The sequence below is a fragment of the Ascaphus truei genome, chromosome 6 (genome assembly GCF_040206685.1).
Source record: "Ascaphus truei isolate aAscTru1 chromosome 6, aAscTru1.hap1, whole genome shotgun sequence".
In the NCBI taxonomy this organism is placed as follows: Eukaryota; Metazoa; Chordata; class Amphibia; order Anura; family Ascaphidae; genus Ascaphus; species Ascaphus truei.
Genome location: NC_134488.1, coordinates 54439948 through 54457615, shown reverse-complemented (window position 1 = coordinate 54457615; position 17668 = coordinate 54439948). Strand labels below are relative to the sequence as shown.

General features: G+C 44.9%; 1 protein-coding gene across 4 annotated transcripts in view; it reads left to right on the top strand.

Moving 5' to 3' along the window:
• The window catches only part of ROBO4 (roundabout guidance receptor 4), a 255040-nt gene that overhangs the window by 73843 nt on the left and 163529 nt on the right, over positions 1-17668 (top strand). For all 4 annotated transcript variants that reach the window (XM_075604310.1, XM_075604307.1, XM_075604308.1 and 1 more), the window contains exon 3: positions 14518-14675. In XM_075604310.1, the coding sequence (XP_075460425.1) occupies positions 14518-14675 (158 nt within the window). The remainder of the gene's footprint in view (positions 1-14517; positions 14676-17668) is intronic.

The window sequence follows — 17668 nt, the reverse complement described above, 5'->3', positions numbered from 1 at the left end:
TTTTGTATTCCTTTGTGGAGATCGAAATTCCCTTAATGCCCTTTTCTTGTCTAATTTTGGCTTCCAATGGTTCAATTGTTAGGGCAAATAGGAGTGGGGATAGCGGGCAGCCCTGTCTGGTCCCATTTCTGATTGTAATTAGGTCAGAGAGTCGTCCTGAAATTTTTACATATGCTGTGGGGTTTTGGTAGAGGGCTCTAACACCCTCTAAATAGGGACCGCTAAAGCCAAACTTCAGCATTGTTTGGTCTAGGAAGGACCATTTGATCCTGTCGAACGCTTTTTCCATGTCGAGGCTCAGGATCATTGCGTTGGTTCCTGTGAGATGCACGTGATCGATGATATCCGCTATTTTGCGGGTATTGTCGGAGGACTGTCTTCCTGACACAAAACCTACTTGATCTGTATTAATGAGTCTGGGGAGAATCGGGTTGAGCCTGTTTGCTAGTATCTTGCTGTAAATTTTGAGATCTGAGTTTAGTAGGGATATTGGCCTGTAGTTGCCACAAAGGAGCGGGTCCCAACCCTCCTTGTGGATTATGGCTAAGTTTGCTGCAGTGAAGGTAGCAGGGATTGGCTCTCCTTGTAAGAAGGAGTTGAACATGTCAAGCAAGAAAGGGGACAGGGTCAGCATGAATGTCTTATAGTAGGTGTTAGAGAATCCGTCTGGGCCCGGAGTTTTTGCCGGTTTAAGGGAGCTAATGGCTTCGGTTAGTTCTTCTAGGGTGATGTCTTTATTTAGTTTATCTAGTTCGGCCTTTGAGAGGGAGGGGAGGGAGCACTCCTCCAGGTATTTCGAGATTGTCTCTAAGGGGGTCGGGTTTTGGCCCAGAGGATGAAGGTTATACAGTTGAGAGTAGTAGTCAGCAAATTCTTGTGCTATTTCATTTTCGTCATATGTGACTTTCCCTGATTTTGTGCGGATTTTGGATATTTGTGACTTTACCCGTATGCCTCTAAGTTTCGTGGCTAAAAGCTTATCAGCTTTGTTTCCTTTATCAAAGAATTTTTGTTTTGTCCATCGTAGGGCCCTTTCTGCTTCCTCTAATTGTGTTTGTTTGAGGGCTGCTCGCGTTTGGTTTAATTGCTTTAGAGTTTTTTTGGATGATGTTGTTTTGTGTTGCTGCTCTAGGTGTTTGATTTTATCTGTTAATTCAGTTTGGAGTTTAGCTTTTTGTTTTTTCTTATAGGCCGATATCGAGATTAATTCTCCTCTAATTGAGGCCTTGTGTGCCTCCCAAAGCATAGCCGGGGCCGAGACCGTACCTGCGTTTATCTGGAAAAAGGAGGAGAGTTTGCGTCTTATAATTGTCTCTGTCTCTGGGCAGTTGAGTAGGGAATCATTCAACTTCCATTTGTACGGATTGTTTTTAACAAAGGGTAGGGCGAGGGTGAGTTCCACTGGGGCGTCAGACCAGGTTATTGGGCCGATATTGGAGTGGGAGGAAGCCTGGAGTATGTTGTTGGTACCCAGAAAATAGTCTAACCTCGAGTAGGTCTGATGAGGGGCGGAGAAGAAGGTGTAATCCCTTTGACCCTGGTGCTGAGCTCTCCACACATCGACCAGGGAGAATTCTTCCATTATTTCCCTGAATTTTTTTGCTTTTTTTTGTGATTGGATCATGTAAGATGTGCCTTGAGTTGCATTGGGTAGGTCTTTTGGAGTTTTTGTTTTATCTTGTGTGTGTGAGGCGACCATGTTAAAGTCTCCTCCTATAATTAAGGAAGAGAGTGCCTGCTGCTCCAGGGAATCCAGTACTTTTTTAAAGAACTGGGTTTGATTTTCATTGGGGGCATATACTGTATATTCACCAATGTTATGGGTGAACCCGCTAGAGTACCCCGGAGCACCAGGAATCTTCCCTCTGGGTCTGATTGAGTGTGAGTTAGGGCGAAGGGGACGTTGTTCCTTATTAGGATAGCTACTCCTTTCTTTTTACTCGGGGAGGATTCGTAGAAAGCCTGTGGGAACAGGCTCTTGAATGTATTTGGGGGAACTGGTGAGTTAAAGTGTGTTTCTTGCAGGAAAACAATGTCCCCTTTTGTTTTTTTGAGTTCTTGGAGCGCTAGTTTCCTTTTTTTATTTGAGTTAAGTCCCTTTACGTTAAGCGTGATTAATGTTATGTCTGTCATTTTGTGGCGTGCTTGTTTCTCGGAGCTCTGAGCTCCGAGGCCCTCTGTATTCCCACGGTGAGGGCTTCTAGTCCTGTGAGCCTTAGGTGAGTTTGTGTAGACGAGTGGGGGTGGTGGGGGAGGGGGGAGGGTGGGGGGGAGGGAGACACAATAGGAAGGGTGGGGGTCGTTAGGCCTTCAGATGGCCCTAGAAAGTAGGCCTCTCCCATGTGGGCGAGAGAAGCACGGGGGTTTATTACCCCCAGAGATCCTTCCAGAACTCAGAACACGGTCGGAGGCCGGAACGAGGGTCCCACACCCTCTGTGTGAAAACTCACTTAAAACCACTGGGTGAAACAGAACATTTGTTAAGAGCTCTATTTTGTCGGTCAACACTTATATAGTCTATTTTGTTATGTTGTGGGCGTTCAATATTTATCAACCCTCCTGTTGGATACTCTGGGCCCGGAGTTAGCCCCGTCTCCTCTAAATGTTTTTTTCCACTTCTCCACTATCGAGGTGCATCGTTCCTCTTCATGATGGGGGGGCGGGGGTTGGGGGGGGGAGGAGGGTGTGGGAGCTGAGAGAGGATGAGGGGGAAGTGGGAGGTGGGGGGGATGGGAGAGAGGTGGAGGGAAAGGTGGGCAAGAGGGGGGAGGGGAGGTGGGGGTGGGCCGTCTCTGGACATGATAAGGATGTCTATCTGGTTTGTCTTAGTTCGGGATCTATATGGGCTGAGATAGGTTTACGTTAGCCACCTTATTGTTGCTCTGTTCCCACTATCAGTCAGGGAGCGGATCGCATATAGTTTTTTGCACAGGGCTTTTGTGTTGGTCCCTTTCGGTCTTTGCATGTATCTTATCATTTTTAGGCGGGGGGGAGAGCGGGAGGGAGTGAGGAGGGGAGGTCAGGGGGGGTGGGGGGGGGGGTGGGGGGGGGAGGGGGGGGGGAGGGGAGGGGGAAGGAACTACTTGTCAAGGGGTGGGTACCTATCTAGCTTGTCTTATTTAGGAGCCCATGTGGGCTGGGTAGACATTTTTTATTAACCCTTTGTCTCTTCTCTTTCTGACAACTTGTATGAAAAAACACAACATTTGACATTCATCCTGTGACATTTGCATTTTCTTATAATCTGTTACTTATATCCTATTGCTAGAGGGTACGTTTGCTTTTGTCTGCTTATCAACTCTATTTCTTACGTGAACAATTGGTATTTAACATATATCATTTGCATTTACTAATTGTCTTCTGCCTGTATCTTAGTTCCTCATAGTCCATTTGCTATTATCTGCAGCATTACCTTGGTTGAGGGGGGGGGGGAACGGGAGTGTGGATGGGCAGGTAGTGGGGGGGTAGGAGAGAGGGGAGTGGGGGAAGGGGAGCGGGGGGGGGAAAGGGGGGGGAAGGGGAGCGGAGGGGGGAAAGGCAGGGAAAGAGGAGCGGGGGAAGGGGAGTGGGGGGGGGGAAAGGGGGGGAAAGGGGAGCAGGGGGTAAAGGGGAGCGGGGGGGTGGTAAAGGGGACCAGAGGGGGAAGGGGGGAGCGGGGGGGAATGGGAGCACGGGGGGGAAGGGGAGCGCGGGGGAGGGGAAGGGGGGAGTGGGGGGGAAGGGGAGCGCGGGGGTAGGGGGTGGGGGGGGGGGGGTAGGTAGGGGAGTGGTATAGGGGTTGCAGGTACATACTGGATAAACAGTATATTCATTGCTCTTTCTAAATTGGCTAATTTTCCCCTGATAGGCTGTTTTAAAGAGCATATTGGCAAAAGTCCAGGGGGGGAATGGGAAAAGAAGGGTTCATACGACCTGGGCTCCTCGTGCCGTGAGGTGGCAGGCCAGTCACTGCGTCCCATCGTCCTGAGAGAGGGGGGGTGTATGAAGGGGGACAGGGGGTCTACCCCTTCTGTTCATACAGGGGGCTGTGTCCACTGTTCGTGCAGGCGTGTTGCAGGTGCGTCTGTTGGTTTCGCTTACTGCGCCCGTGGAGGGTGTCAACGGGACCTCAGTTTACTCCTTAGGTCCTGGTGGTGCTTGTCCTCCTCAGGGGGGGTTTGCCGGGCCAATCAGCTCGCCACCTCGGGTAGGACTTCGATCGAGCGCCGACCGGCCTGGACGCGGTCAACCCGGATACCTTCTTGCGCTCCGGTGAGGTGAGTAGAAAGAGCTTTTCCTCCTCGATGGGGTGGGGGGGGGGGGGGATATTAGTTCGCCGATGGGGTTTGTTGCAGGATCGCGGGGCTGGATGTGTGGTTGGGGGGGGGAACGGGTGGGTCGCGGGAAGAGGTGATAGAGAGGGGGGATGGGGGGTATCAAGGGGGGGTGGAAAAGGGGGGGAGGGGGGAGTGTGGGAGGGGGGTGAGTCAGGGGGTGAGGGGGGGTGAGGTGTCTGACCTGCGTTGGTTAGGTGCTGGGTAGTGGGATTGGAGGTGCGGGGTGAAGCTTCAGGGAGGAGGGGGAGGGGGGGGCAAGTTTGTAGAGAAAGTTCGATAGGCGGATCGGTGGTTGATGGGGTTTTCTCAATTCGGGTCAGCGACGGGCTGGGAAGACGGCGCTTCTCTCTGCTTTTCTTTGGGCTGCTTTCGTAGTTCGTTGTTCCCTCTGGGGGGACCGCCAGCGTGCTTCAGGTGGTATGTCCGTTACTCAGGGGCCGCTGTGTTCTTCTGATTGGCCAGCCTTTCAGAGGCCCAGGGAACCTCAATCTCATCATTGTTTGTGGGGGACTTGGCTGGTGGTCTGTTGTCCTGTTGCTGACTCAGCCCCAACGCTTTTAGGAACGCAAGCGAATCCTTTGGTCTGGAAATTGTGTGGTGACGTCCATTCTTCAGGACGATCAGCTTAAAGGGGAAACCCCAACGGTAGGAGATTTCCCTTTCTTGCAGTATGTTCGTGAGGGGCTTCATTCCTTTCCTTTTTTCTAGCGTGGATCTGGATAGGTCGCTGAAGATCTGTAGAGGTGTGTTCTCCACTTGGATATCTCTTGCTCTCCTGCTTGCAGCCATGATCTTCTCCTTGGCTGAGTATGCGTGGAGCTTTATGATTACATCCCTGCGTCGTTCAGGGTCCGCAGGTTTGGGGCCCAGCGCTCTGTGCGCCCTGTCCATCTGGAGATCATGCTCCGACAGGTCTGGGGCTAGTTGAAGGAATAGTTTGCGCAGGTAGGCATGAAGCCCCTCGGCAGTGATCGTCTCTGGTATATTCCTAATTCTCAGGTTTTGCCTTCGGTCCCTGTCTTCTTGTTCTTCCAGGGCGTCTCTCAGGTCTGCGACTTCTTGGCCGAGTCTTATGACTTCGTCCTCTGTTGCATGTTGTGTGCCAACTACGTCTGTGACTTTGCGTTCCAGCACCTCAGTGCGCTTAGATAGCCCATGTATTTCAGTTCTCAGGCCTTCCAGCGCCATGTTCATGTCCGTTTGGATTTCTTTGCGTAGCTCCTTATGCATTCTTTGGAGAGGGCTTCGAAATAGTTTTTGTTCTGCCCCGGTTCTTGTAAGTCTACTGCGCCTGAATCGGGGGCGAAGTCCGCTAGGGCCGCATGGGCTGCTTCTTCAACGCCATCTTGGGAGTCCCCACTCTGTTCGATGGGGCAGTGCGTGGGGGTAAAGTATTTTGTGACTCCTGGGCCTTGGGTCCCTTTTGGGCGGTCCGGCATCTTCCCTAACGTCTGCTAAGTTGTTTGTGCGTTTTTTATGCTTTTTTGTGTGGTTTGGGTCGCTCGATCATGCAATTTGCTCGTGAGGGTGGCGGGAGCTTCTCGACTATCCGACCATGTTCCTTGACGTCCCCGGAAGCTCTCGGAACATCTTTGTTTTAATTACTTCTGTTTCGGTAGTTCCCAAGTGGTGAGAGGCCGGGACCCCTCCAGCTATATCGCTGCAGGTGGGTACTGTTTATTGACCTTAGTTTATTTATCATTCAGGGTCTGTGGTATTAGGTATCCGATAAAATGCGTGTATATGCTCTGGTTATGATTAATCTTTAACCCTTAGACTTTGAAGCCCAGATTATGAGGGGATATATGGGGTCTTTGCACCGTGGCAGTGTGATTCATTCAGCAGCTCAGTGTAAGATGGTCACCCCTCCTCCCACTTGTTGCTGTGGTGATGTGCCCCTCTGGTCTGTCTCCTTAGGTGTGGGGACCACCCCCCTGCTCTGGCAGCTGGGTTTAGGGTTTTGAGCTATTGTCAATTGACCTGGGGAGAGCAGTGTCCGGTGGCGTCCTGGTGGGTCTCTGAATAGGAAATGGCCCCCTGCCTTCTCAGCCTGCCTTTATGTATGTGCTTCACTCTTCTTTATTTGTCTTTATTTGGGGGATGAGGGGGGGGTTGTTGCGGTTTTACTTGAGGGATGGGGGGGAAGGGTGGGGGGGGGGGGGTTTATGCGACCCCACCCGACGGCACTCGGTTAGTTGTAGCTGCTCAGTAGTCTCCCCCCTGCTGACAGGTGCTCCTTTGGTTGACACTCTAAGGCTGTATCGCGAGCCCCGCGGCCATTTTAGGGGGGTCGGCAGCCTGTCTCTGCAGGGACAAATTCTTTATTCCCCCGTTCAGATCTGTTTGGGGGGGGGGGCTGGGTGAGAAGAGCGCGCTAGTCCCACAAGGCCCCCGCGGGGAGGGGCTCTCCCGGGTGTCTGTCCCAGTCGCTACCCTGAACCGCCGATCCTCAGGAGTCCCACGCGGCTCCGGCGGCCATCTTGGAATCGGGGGCAGAGCTGTATCACTTTTCTTATAGTAAATTAAGGGCCTATTCCCTTTGAATTTCATAACAGTTAAAATGACAAAACTTTGTGATTCAACTAAGAATAATGAGCTAAACAATAATCAACTGTAAAACACGGCTTTAATATTATTTAATAAAAAGAATTGAAAGAAGTTAACAATGACCGATTTAATTAAATAGCATGTTTTCTTTTTATTTACATACAGATATAAAGGGAGATGGTTAGCAAAATGGCAAAACTGAAATGATGTAAAAACAGGACAGATTTTATATAAACAAATATATACAGTATATTTTATTATTCTGGTGCCTATTTTTATAATGCACCCAATGCCTTTGCTATAGATACATTTATGTCACTAACTAAAGTATTGTACTACAAGTGTTCATACAACTGCAGAGGCTGTTTCAAGGAAGATTAAACAGTCAAAAAGCAGACGGAAGCAGGAAGGGAATTACTTTGACATGATCAGTCATATCATTGTTTGGACATCCGGCTTTTTGGGTTGTGTTTGTGCTGGCCACTTGCTTAGCATTTTTGTACATGCGCTGCTGAGCACAAGCAGGCTGTCCCTTAATGTTTGTTTTAACCCTATGAGTTCTGAAGGGATTGCTGCACTTGAGCAGCATGGCCCCACTGACAAGTCACAACCATGTGATCATTCTTCAGCGATCACATGATGGCGGTCACCGTGGGTCCCCCCCTCTTTGCAGATCTCGAATGCAAACTCCCTTAGCAAACGAGCAAAAGGACATGATGTAGCTACTACATCATGGGGCCCCTTGCAAACTGGCCCTCCAAACGTAGACATCGTACATCAGAAACCACTCTTAAGGTTAAATTGTCATATTACTGATTAGGCAAATGTTACAAGAAGTGAATTTTATGATTGTAATGATTTTATCATATTACAATTTTTCTGGACGTTCCAAAGGAAGTCCCAATGTATCAGCTACCTTACCTTATTGATTTGTTTAGATTTTCCCTGAAAAAAAGTTAATTGCACATTTCCAGTTTCATGAACTTCAGCCCTTGTCCATTCACTTCCCAATGATCTTCCAGGTACTGCGATTGCAACCCTCTCTTCTCCACAGGGGTATAGCTATAGCCCAGGCAGCCAGAGCAAAGCCTGGGGGCCCATGCTCTTGGGTGGCCCACTCTCAGTCGGCGGCCTGGCCCCCTGACCACACATTAATTCCTTGCAGCGGGCAGGAAGCACAGAGGGAAATCCCTTCCTCTGCAGGTGGGCAGGTCCTAGATCATGGGTCAGGGCCCTGAGATGCAGTAGGGAGGACAGAGGGGAATTTCCTTCCTCTGCAGAGCCTCTGTAGGTGGGCGGGGCCTATGTCAGGGGGCGGGGCCTCAAGTAGTGCAGTGTGGGGCTGGAGCTGCAGCCTGAGAGACAGGCTGGGAAAGTTGAGAGGGAGGGGAAGGGTTAAAGCACAGGGGTAAATACAGACATGAAAGGGAAGAAGACAGAAAAGAAGAGACACAAAAAGAAAATGAAGTACAAGAGAGAAATACATATGAGGGAAAAGAAAGACATGAGAGAGAGAAGTGAGCAAAGAAAGACCAAAGAGAGAGAGACCAAAGAGAGAGAGACCAAAGAGAGAGAGACCCGAGAGAGAGAAACCCCATAGAGAGACCTCAGAGATAGAGAGGCAGAGAGGGAGACAGAAGCAGTGAGAGGGGCAGAGAGGGAGAGATAGAGGGGTACAGAGACAGGGGCAGAGATAGAGGGGTAGAAAGAGAGTGGCAGAGAGGGCAGAGAGAGAGAGGCAGGGGCAGAGAGAGAGAGAGGCAGGGGCAGAGAGAGAGAGAGAGAGAGAGAAGCGAAGAGAGAGAGGGGCAGAGAAATGAGGGGGCCCTGAATTATTTTTTTTGCCTGGGGGCCCACACATGTCTAGCTACACCATTGCTTCTCCACATTGCTCCCAAAAATTTCTGATTTCATCCTCCCATCTTACTTTTGGTCGTCATCTTGGTCTTTTAATGTGTCTTGGAATCCAGTCGAGTACCATATTTGTCCAACGATGGTAATTTCTTCTTATAATATGTTCGCTCATTTTAATTTCTTCACCCTTGTTTTTGGTTTCGAACCCTTTCATTCATTTTTCTGTGTCTGTGTAATACCCATCATACATCTCTCCCTACTTCTTTGCATTGTCTGAAGCTACTGAATTATCTTCATTTTTAGTGTCCAAATTTCACATTCATAAGTGAGCATATGCAGAATACACTGGTAGAAAAATTACTTCCCGAGGCACATGGAAGGTTCTCTTTAAAGATTATCTTGTTTCTTTCAGATGTGCTCCATCCCATCTTCATTCTCCTATTGATTTCATTCAAAATCTTCCCATCATTGTTATTTACCAGCTAAGGTAGACATAATCTTTGCATCCTTGACACATTTGTTTAACATCACTTTGGTCTTGTTGATATTCATACGGAGACCCACATTCATTCTTGTTGTCGGCAAGATTTCCAATTTGTTCCTGAAGGTCTTCTGGACTTTTGGCAAAAATAACAATGTCATCTGATAACTGTAATATTCACCATTGATTTGTATTCATTTTTTTTCCAAATCTAATATCTTGAACACTTCTTCAAGTGTTGCAATGAAAGCTTTGGTGACATATGTCTCCCTGTCACACTCCCTTGCTGATCCTTATCTTACTTGTATTTTCATGTAATCTAATGGTTGATGTGACATTCTCGTAAATGCGCTTTATAATATCAATGTACGCTTCTTCAACATTTTGTTTTCTTAGTGCATCTATAGGACCACTATGGTATAGACATAATCAAATGCTTTTTATAATCTATGAATCCTAAGCTGCGTGGTTTTATAGTTCATATTCATTACTTTGAGAAATCACTTCTTGTATGAATTGGATATGGTCCATTGTGTTGTATCCACTGCAGAAACCTGTTTGTTCTCTAGGCTTGGCAAAATCCAGGTTCTGTTGCATTCGATTAGTGAGTAAGTGATTGGAAGTATACTAATTGGTCTATAGTTCTTGAGGTCTTTGTCTCCTTTATTATGGGTTAGTATAATTACAGTATGGCGTTACTCCATTGCTCTGGGATTTTCCTGTTCAAGCAGTATGTTTTGCAAGGATTTTTTCTACTTCCCCCTGCTTTTTCAAGATTTCAGTTATTCATCTTCCCCCAGGAGCCTTCCCATTCTTAATGTTACATAGTTACATAGTAGATGAGGTTGAAAAAAGACATACGTCCATCAAGTTGAACCTGTGATACGTTTAGATAGTACCAATGGTGGCGTGAAAAAAAATCCAGTTTTTAGAAGTGGTTTGCATGACAGCTACGAGAATTGTAGTATGTGTAAAGAAAATGCGAATTGGAAGCTTTTTTGACAAACTGATCAGATTGACAGAGCCAGAGCTTCTAAAAACACTGTTTAGACATGGATTGGATATGCAAAAAGGGCTTACAGAATAGAAAAGCATTCCTATTCACTTCTAAAGGGCACGTTAGAAGCAGTTTGTTACACTTCGGAACTACAAAAATGGGCCCCATAGTGTGGTATATACTGTACAGCATATACAGTATGGATGGAAGGAGCACTCACAGTACGGTAGAATAACTGCCACTGTTGCACATCCAGTCAACTGTATGCAGACTCCACATAGAGACCAAAGAACAGGCAGCACTCCATGGGTCTTAGTGAAATAGTGTTGTTTTTTTTTTTTTAAACTATTTCACTAAGAACCTGGATCTGTTCTTTGGTTTCTATATACAGTAGGTATTGATAGGTTATATAGGTACATAGTGTGGTATATACAGGGTATATAAGTAAATACAGTAACACAGTGAGACAGTGAGAGACTCTCCACCATTTCACACATGAAAATAGGCACCACTGTAGTTCCTCTACTGGATGGAGCTACTTCCAAGCAATTTCAATAGAAGTCCCCTAACCTATGCAGCTTAACACACACACACACACACACACACACACACACACACACACACACACACACACACACACACACACACACACACACACACACACACACACACACACACACACACGTTACTGTTTAATAGGTACAGTCAATCTTACAGGACAAACACAAACACATAGTACACCTGCTAAATAGGCACAGTTGAAGGGTATACAGTGACTGACACTGTGAAATACAATGACTCAGTGATACACACAGACTCCTTTTCTCTTCCACAGGCCAGCTTGCAGGAATGTGAGAGCTAGAGAAGGGCTTAGTACTTCAGCAATCCCCCTCCCTTCTCTTGCTCCCACTAACTCTTTGCTTCTCCCACATATCCCATTGTCATTGCCTAGATACATGGTTTTCAACCTTTTTTTGGTTGGGGAACCCCAGAATTTGATTGTGAAATTCTGGGGAACCCCAACTCCTGCCCCTGTCTCTCGTCCCCCGTCTCACGCCCCCCGTCTCACGCCCCCTCACCCCCGTCTTTCCTATCTTTCCCCACTCATACTCTCCCCCACTCACTTTCTCCCTTACACTCACACCCCCCCCTCTATTTATCCCTCTCTCTTCACACACACTCTCCCCCTGTCACGGTTGTGCTCGCCACAAACCAGGACCAGAACGCGGGGCTGAGGTGGGGTTATATAATCACCGACCTGACACCAAGTAGTCTGATCCGGATTGCGCAGTTCGTAGTCGTACATAGCAGGGTCGGGACTGGAGATGGCAGCATAGTCAGTGGACAAGCCAGGGTCAGGATTGGAGACATCAGGGTCAACGTTATTCGAGCGGATTATCGGCAACAGGAAGTCAAGTAGGTCCCACTTCAGCTTAATAGCTGTAGGGCGGGAGCGGGTTCTGCGCGAGTGGCGACCACGACCCATGGTACCGGTCTCAGCAAGGAGAGAAGGCTAACCGGAGTGGGCATCTATAGAGTAAGGGGAATGAACCCCATAATGTCCGGTGCTCTACACAGTGTATATGACTGGGTATGGGTTAATGTTTTGCAACCTCAGATGCGCATATAGATGAAGTATAAACAATCCCACTGCAATTAAAGTGTTCAAATAGCAATACATATATGAAAGAAGGAACGGGGAGACAGACTAATAACCTAGGTGGGGGGCCAGTTTTGCAGGGAATAGTATAGAGACAGGATGAGAAGCCGTGTAAGCCCCTCTCCTGTGCTCACAGAACAACTAAAAACCTGCTGCCCTTACCCGCCTGGTATCTTCACTGCTCCTCCGGTGGCTTGCCGGTCCCAGCTCTGCAGAAACTGCGCTTCGGTATGACGTCACTGCGGTCACTGAGCAGCTTACTCCGGGACGGATTCCAAGACGTGCCTTGCGTGCTGGCGGTCCTTGCAACCGCAGAGGGAGGTGGCTCCGTGGCATGCGTCTTGTAGAGCAGATGGGATTGTCTGCATGCTCCAGCCAGAAGATGTGTGGTAGAAAAGGATAGGTTCGTAGGCGGTCACTGCGTAGATAGGAACTCAGGCAAAATTGAATTTAAAATCAGCTTTATTTAACCAAGGTGCTGGACATCACAGAGAGACTCCTAACCTCTGACGCGTTTCGTCCCATCCAGGGACTTTATCAAAGAGTGAATGAAATCTCTCCAGACAGATCTTAAGTAGGCAGGTCCCCTTCCACTATTGGCTAAGAAAATTATTCACACAGTGAGAAGCAGTTAGTCAATCAATCAAAACCGATTGAAACCTCATGTGGAAAGCAACCTTGCCTACCTGTAAGATGTGCTGTATGAGTACACAAAACAAGTGATAACATATCACTTAAAAAACATATAAGATTTCACATTTTCCTGCTTTAAACTCCCAGTGATTTTGTTGTAAACTGTTATGTTTTTTTTGTGTGGATTCAATATTTATATTTGTTTTCTTTTTTAATATTAAAATGGGTCATAAAGTAATGTATTTTTTTTAAGGTTTATGTATACTGTAGTACCATTTAGCAGCACATGGAGTCCATTTTTTTGGAGCAGTTCCTTTTTTACAGGGTGGGAACACCTGAGCCAGTATTTTTTTTTTAGCTCAGTTGACCCCGCGGTGCCGAAGATCCTTAACAGTGCAGTTACAGGGTCCAAATCTCTCTCGGGGGTTAGAAAATGGCTGCCAAATCTAGGGCCAATAGGAATCAGCAACATGATCGGTTGTGGCTTCCTACTGGATGGCCATTTAAATCCCCTTTAAAAAACAGGAAGTATTATCAGTAACAACTTCACCAGTAAATATGTCGGGAACTGGGGGTTCTTTGGAGCTAACAATAGTGCAGTTTAGCTCTAGTGGAACCCGAGTTCCAACACTGTAAAAAAAAATGGAGGTTAGTTAGGGAGAATGTATAGTTTATCCTATATATTACAGTATATAATCCAGAGCAAGGCAAAGAAAAACCCTCAGTGAAATATCATCCAATGATATCTCCTAAAGGAAAAAATAAATTCCTTCCTGACTCCAAGAATTGGCAATCAGATTACTCCCTGGATCAACATCCTTCCCGTAGTTACTTATTTGGTATATTCCTGTATACCTTTTCTTTCTAAAAAGATGTCCAATTTGTTTTTTAACAGATCTATTGTATCTGCCATTACAGTCATGGGTAACTGAATTTCACATTTTCTCTTACTGGAAAGAACCCTTTCCCATTTTGTTGGTGAAATCTCCTTTCCTCCAACCTTAAGGGTTGACCCTGCGTCTTTTTGTACTGCCCTTGAGATGAATAGTTATTTTGAAAGCTCTTTGTACTGTCTCCAAATATATTTGTATATGGGTTGTCTATTACTGAACTTACCTCCTTAAGAACACTTGTATGTATGCATGCCATCGAGGCCAGGTACTTTATTTACTTTAATTTTATCAAGCTGCTTATGAACTTTTTCCAGAGTTAACCAATTGTTTGTTAATATAGAGGTTGTGGCTTCCTCCTGCGGCACTACTATTGCAAATGATTCTTCCCTGATAAACAGAGGCAAAGAATATACCTCTACTTTTTCTTTATCTCCAATAATCTGCCTGCCCATCTCACACTGAAAGGAAATGGTCCTATATTTTCTTTTCTATTTTTTTTGCTAAGGTAATTAAAAGAACTTTTTAGCGTTGGTCTTACTTTCTATTTTGTATTATCCATTTTTGCTAATTTGAATGCCCTTTGGTAAATTTTGTTACATTCCTTATCATTCTGATATGATGCCTCCATCTCTTCTAACTTTAAGAATGTAAATTCCTGCCTCTTCCTTTCCATTTCCTCCCCTACAAGTTTATTTAGCCACATTGGTTTAGACTTGTTTCTTTTATATTTATTACCCAAGTGTATACATTTATAAGTGTGGTTTTCTAACAATGTTTTAAAGACTGACTATTTATCTTCCACATTTTACTCTGAAAAAACTTCATCCAAATGTATTCCTTGTAGATTATTCCTCATTATTTATTAAAATCTGCCTTTCCAAAACGTTACATCTTTGTAGAACCCATATAATATAGTTTTTGATATTTTTTTTCAAATAAAACCATGTTATGAACACTGTTTCCCAAATGATTCCAAGCTTGAATATTTGTTATTACTTCTACATTGTTTGATAGCCAAGCAAGAGGGAGTTACACACACTAAAGTGTATAAAACAAGCTTGTGGAATGTTGTTTTTGAGTAAAGTGATTTCAGCATTGAAAACCTCCTGACTGATGTTGATTTGATCTTGTTTTAGCTCTAAGGGAAGACTTCCGTCTCAAGCCCTCTGATGCAGTCATATCTGCAGGGAATCCGCTTGTGGTAGAGTGTTTACCTCCCAAAGGACATCCTGAGCCTACTGTCACATGGAAGAAAGATGGAGTTCTGATAAATCACAACAATGCTCGCTATACGGTAATCATTTTTCAAATCACAAAATATTTTTTTATTCTTAGAAATCGGCTGACTTTACATATTGTATTGTATCCCTTAAACATTTCTCTCGATTTGCCTCCACTGCAATTCACTCCTTTTCACCCCATTAACAGCAATCTGTGCAAGTAGCAAGCATGGAAAATTCATAGTATAGGGATTAAATATTGGTCTTGTATATGTTCTAATTTCAGCTTCACATACATACACTGTGGTCTTTTTATCAATGGTTCATGGACAGATTTGCTAATATGTTTTCTTGATTATTTTTGTGCTCTTTTTTTGCCCCAATTTCTTAATGTGAAACTACTAATTAATAAAATTATTTCTACATAGTTATCAGTGTCCAAAGAGTGGAGATGTGAGAATTTCTCTGATTTCTTTTCACAGAATGTTTATAACACCCATAGAGTTTGCATTTTCTCCACACAAATGTATGCATTTCAACAGAGGGCTGAGATTGGGAGAAAGAGACATTTATCACTAAATATGTCAGTATTTTAAAAAGTTATAGAAAAACATATATTATGGTATTTTAGAAAGGATTATAAAATTTTTTTATTTAAAGGCTTTAAGTGCTATTTGAAGTCCCATTTTCTTTTAAACTTTCTATATTAGCATAATTGCCCTGTAGCAATATTATGATTAATTTATAACTGTTTTGCATTACATTAAAATAATGTTTTTCTGAAACAGTTTCTCAATAAATTAAACCAATTGTAAAATGTTCCTTAATAAGCAGGAAGGTTATTTACAAGAATGAAAGGTGCAGTTTCACTTAAGACCAAAATTAACAGATTGCAGTAACTGTATTAATGTGTCAAATTGTGGAAAATTATGATTTCTATACTTGCAAGAAAGAGATAAGTGAAAATGATCATTAAATCATTTTGAAAAGCTGGAATAATTTATTTACAACACACTCTGAAAAAAGAGTGTGCTTCTTTCATCCAATACTAATTTGTATGTATGTATGTCTTTATTTATGTAGCGCCATTAGTGTACATATGGCTTCACAGTAGTAATACACGTGACAATCGTATAAATAACAAATAATACAAATAACAGGTCATGGGAATAAGTGCTTCATACCTAAAAGTAACATTTCGGAAGAGTCCCTGATCCGTGGAGCTTACAATCTAATTGGTAGGTAGGAGGAATGTACAGAGACAGTAAGAGGGCATTCTGGTAAGTGCGTCTGCAAGGGGTCAAGCTTCATGTGTATAGTATTATCCACGCTGCTACTCATATGCTTCTTTAAGCAAGTGGGTCTTAAGGTGGGTCTTAAAGCTGCAGTTCAGTCTATATCCTGCATGTGTGTTTTTTTTAATAAATCAGTTCTGTAGTAAGAAATAATACTTTTAGCATTTTCTGTTTTTAAAAAAACAACTTTGAAAGACCAATTTTCTTGTATTCTATTTTAACAAGCATTTGCTAAGGCACTGCCCCTTCATGTCCTGTCACAAACCCAGGCACCCCTTTGTCAGCACTGCCCTCCCTCTCTCTAAACGTGCACTAGCATCTGGTCACATGATCTTCCTCATAGAGTACATTCAAGGAAGCTGGAGAAAAGGGATCAGCCATGCATAGCAGCTCGGATAGGCGATTTCAAACTTATTACAGTGTTTATTCCATTCATTGCACGTGTATATAATGTAAAATTGTAATAATTCCATTTATAGCAAACGTGTATATGTGAATATTATTTAGATGTATATGTATGTTACTGAAATGTGGAGTGAGTGTGTAGGTAAATACACACAATACACTTCCACTGCATATATATATATATATATATATATATATATATATATATATATATATATATATATATATATATATATATATATTATATATGTATGTATATGTGAAGTTATGTGAGTAAAAAAGTGACAAAAACCCTCCATAGCAAGGCAAATAGCAAATGGAAATATTACTGTATGCTCATTTGTATGTATATATATATTTATATACACACACACTTCAAATACGGATAGTGATTCACGTAAATGATATATATATTCACTTTCTGGGAGTATAAGAGTGACTGTCCTGTTGTTCCTTTTTTTGTATCCATCATTGAATGGTATGCACCCTCTCTTTACGTTTATTTTATACTAGCTGAGAGACCCGGCGTTGCCCGGGATGTAATATTCCCGCTCCTCTCTCTCTCCTCACCCCTCCCCCTCTCTCTGTTTGTCCCCCATTCACATCAATCCAGTTCCCCCCCTCCCTCCTTTACAGCTTCATGCAGTGTGTGTGCGTCCGTCATTGTGTGTGCGTCAGTCAGTCAGTGTGTGTGCGCGCGCGTCAGTGAGTCTGACGCAGAAACACAAACACACACACAGACTGACTGACGCACACACACACACAGTCAGTGTGTGCGTGTGTGTGTGCCTCAGTCAGTGTGTGCGTGCGGCAGTCAGTCAGTCAGTGTGTGTGGGTGTGGGGGTGTGCGCGCGCGCGTCAGTGTGTGTGTGTCAGTCAGTGTGTGTGTGTGTCAGTCAGTGTGTGTCAGTCAGTGTGTGTGTGTGTGTGTGTGTGTGTGCGCGCGTCAGTCAGTGTGTGTGTGTGTGTGTGTGTGTGTGTCAGTGTATGTGTGTGTGTGTGTCAGTGTGTGTGTGTGTACCATTCATTGTGTGTGTGCGCGCGCGCGCGTCTGTGTGGGTGTGGGGGTGTGTGCGCGTGCGTCAGTCAGTGTGTGTGTGTGTCAGTCAGTGTTTGTGTGTGTGTGTGTCAGTGTGTGTGTGTGTGTGTCAGTGTGTGTGTTTGTTTGTGTCAGTGTGTGTCAGTGTGTGTGTGTGTGTCAGTGTGTGTGTGTGTGTGTGTGTGTGTGTGTGTGTGCAGCTGTCAGTGTGTGTGTGTGCAGCAGTCAGTGGGTGTGTGTGCAGCAGTCAGTGTGTGTGTGTGTGTGTGCGCGCGTCAGTCTGTGTATGTGTGCGTGTGGCTGTGAGGGGTTGTGTGCATGCGGCTGT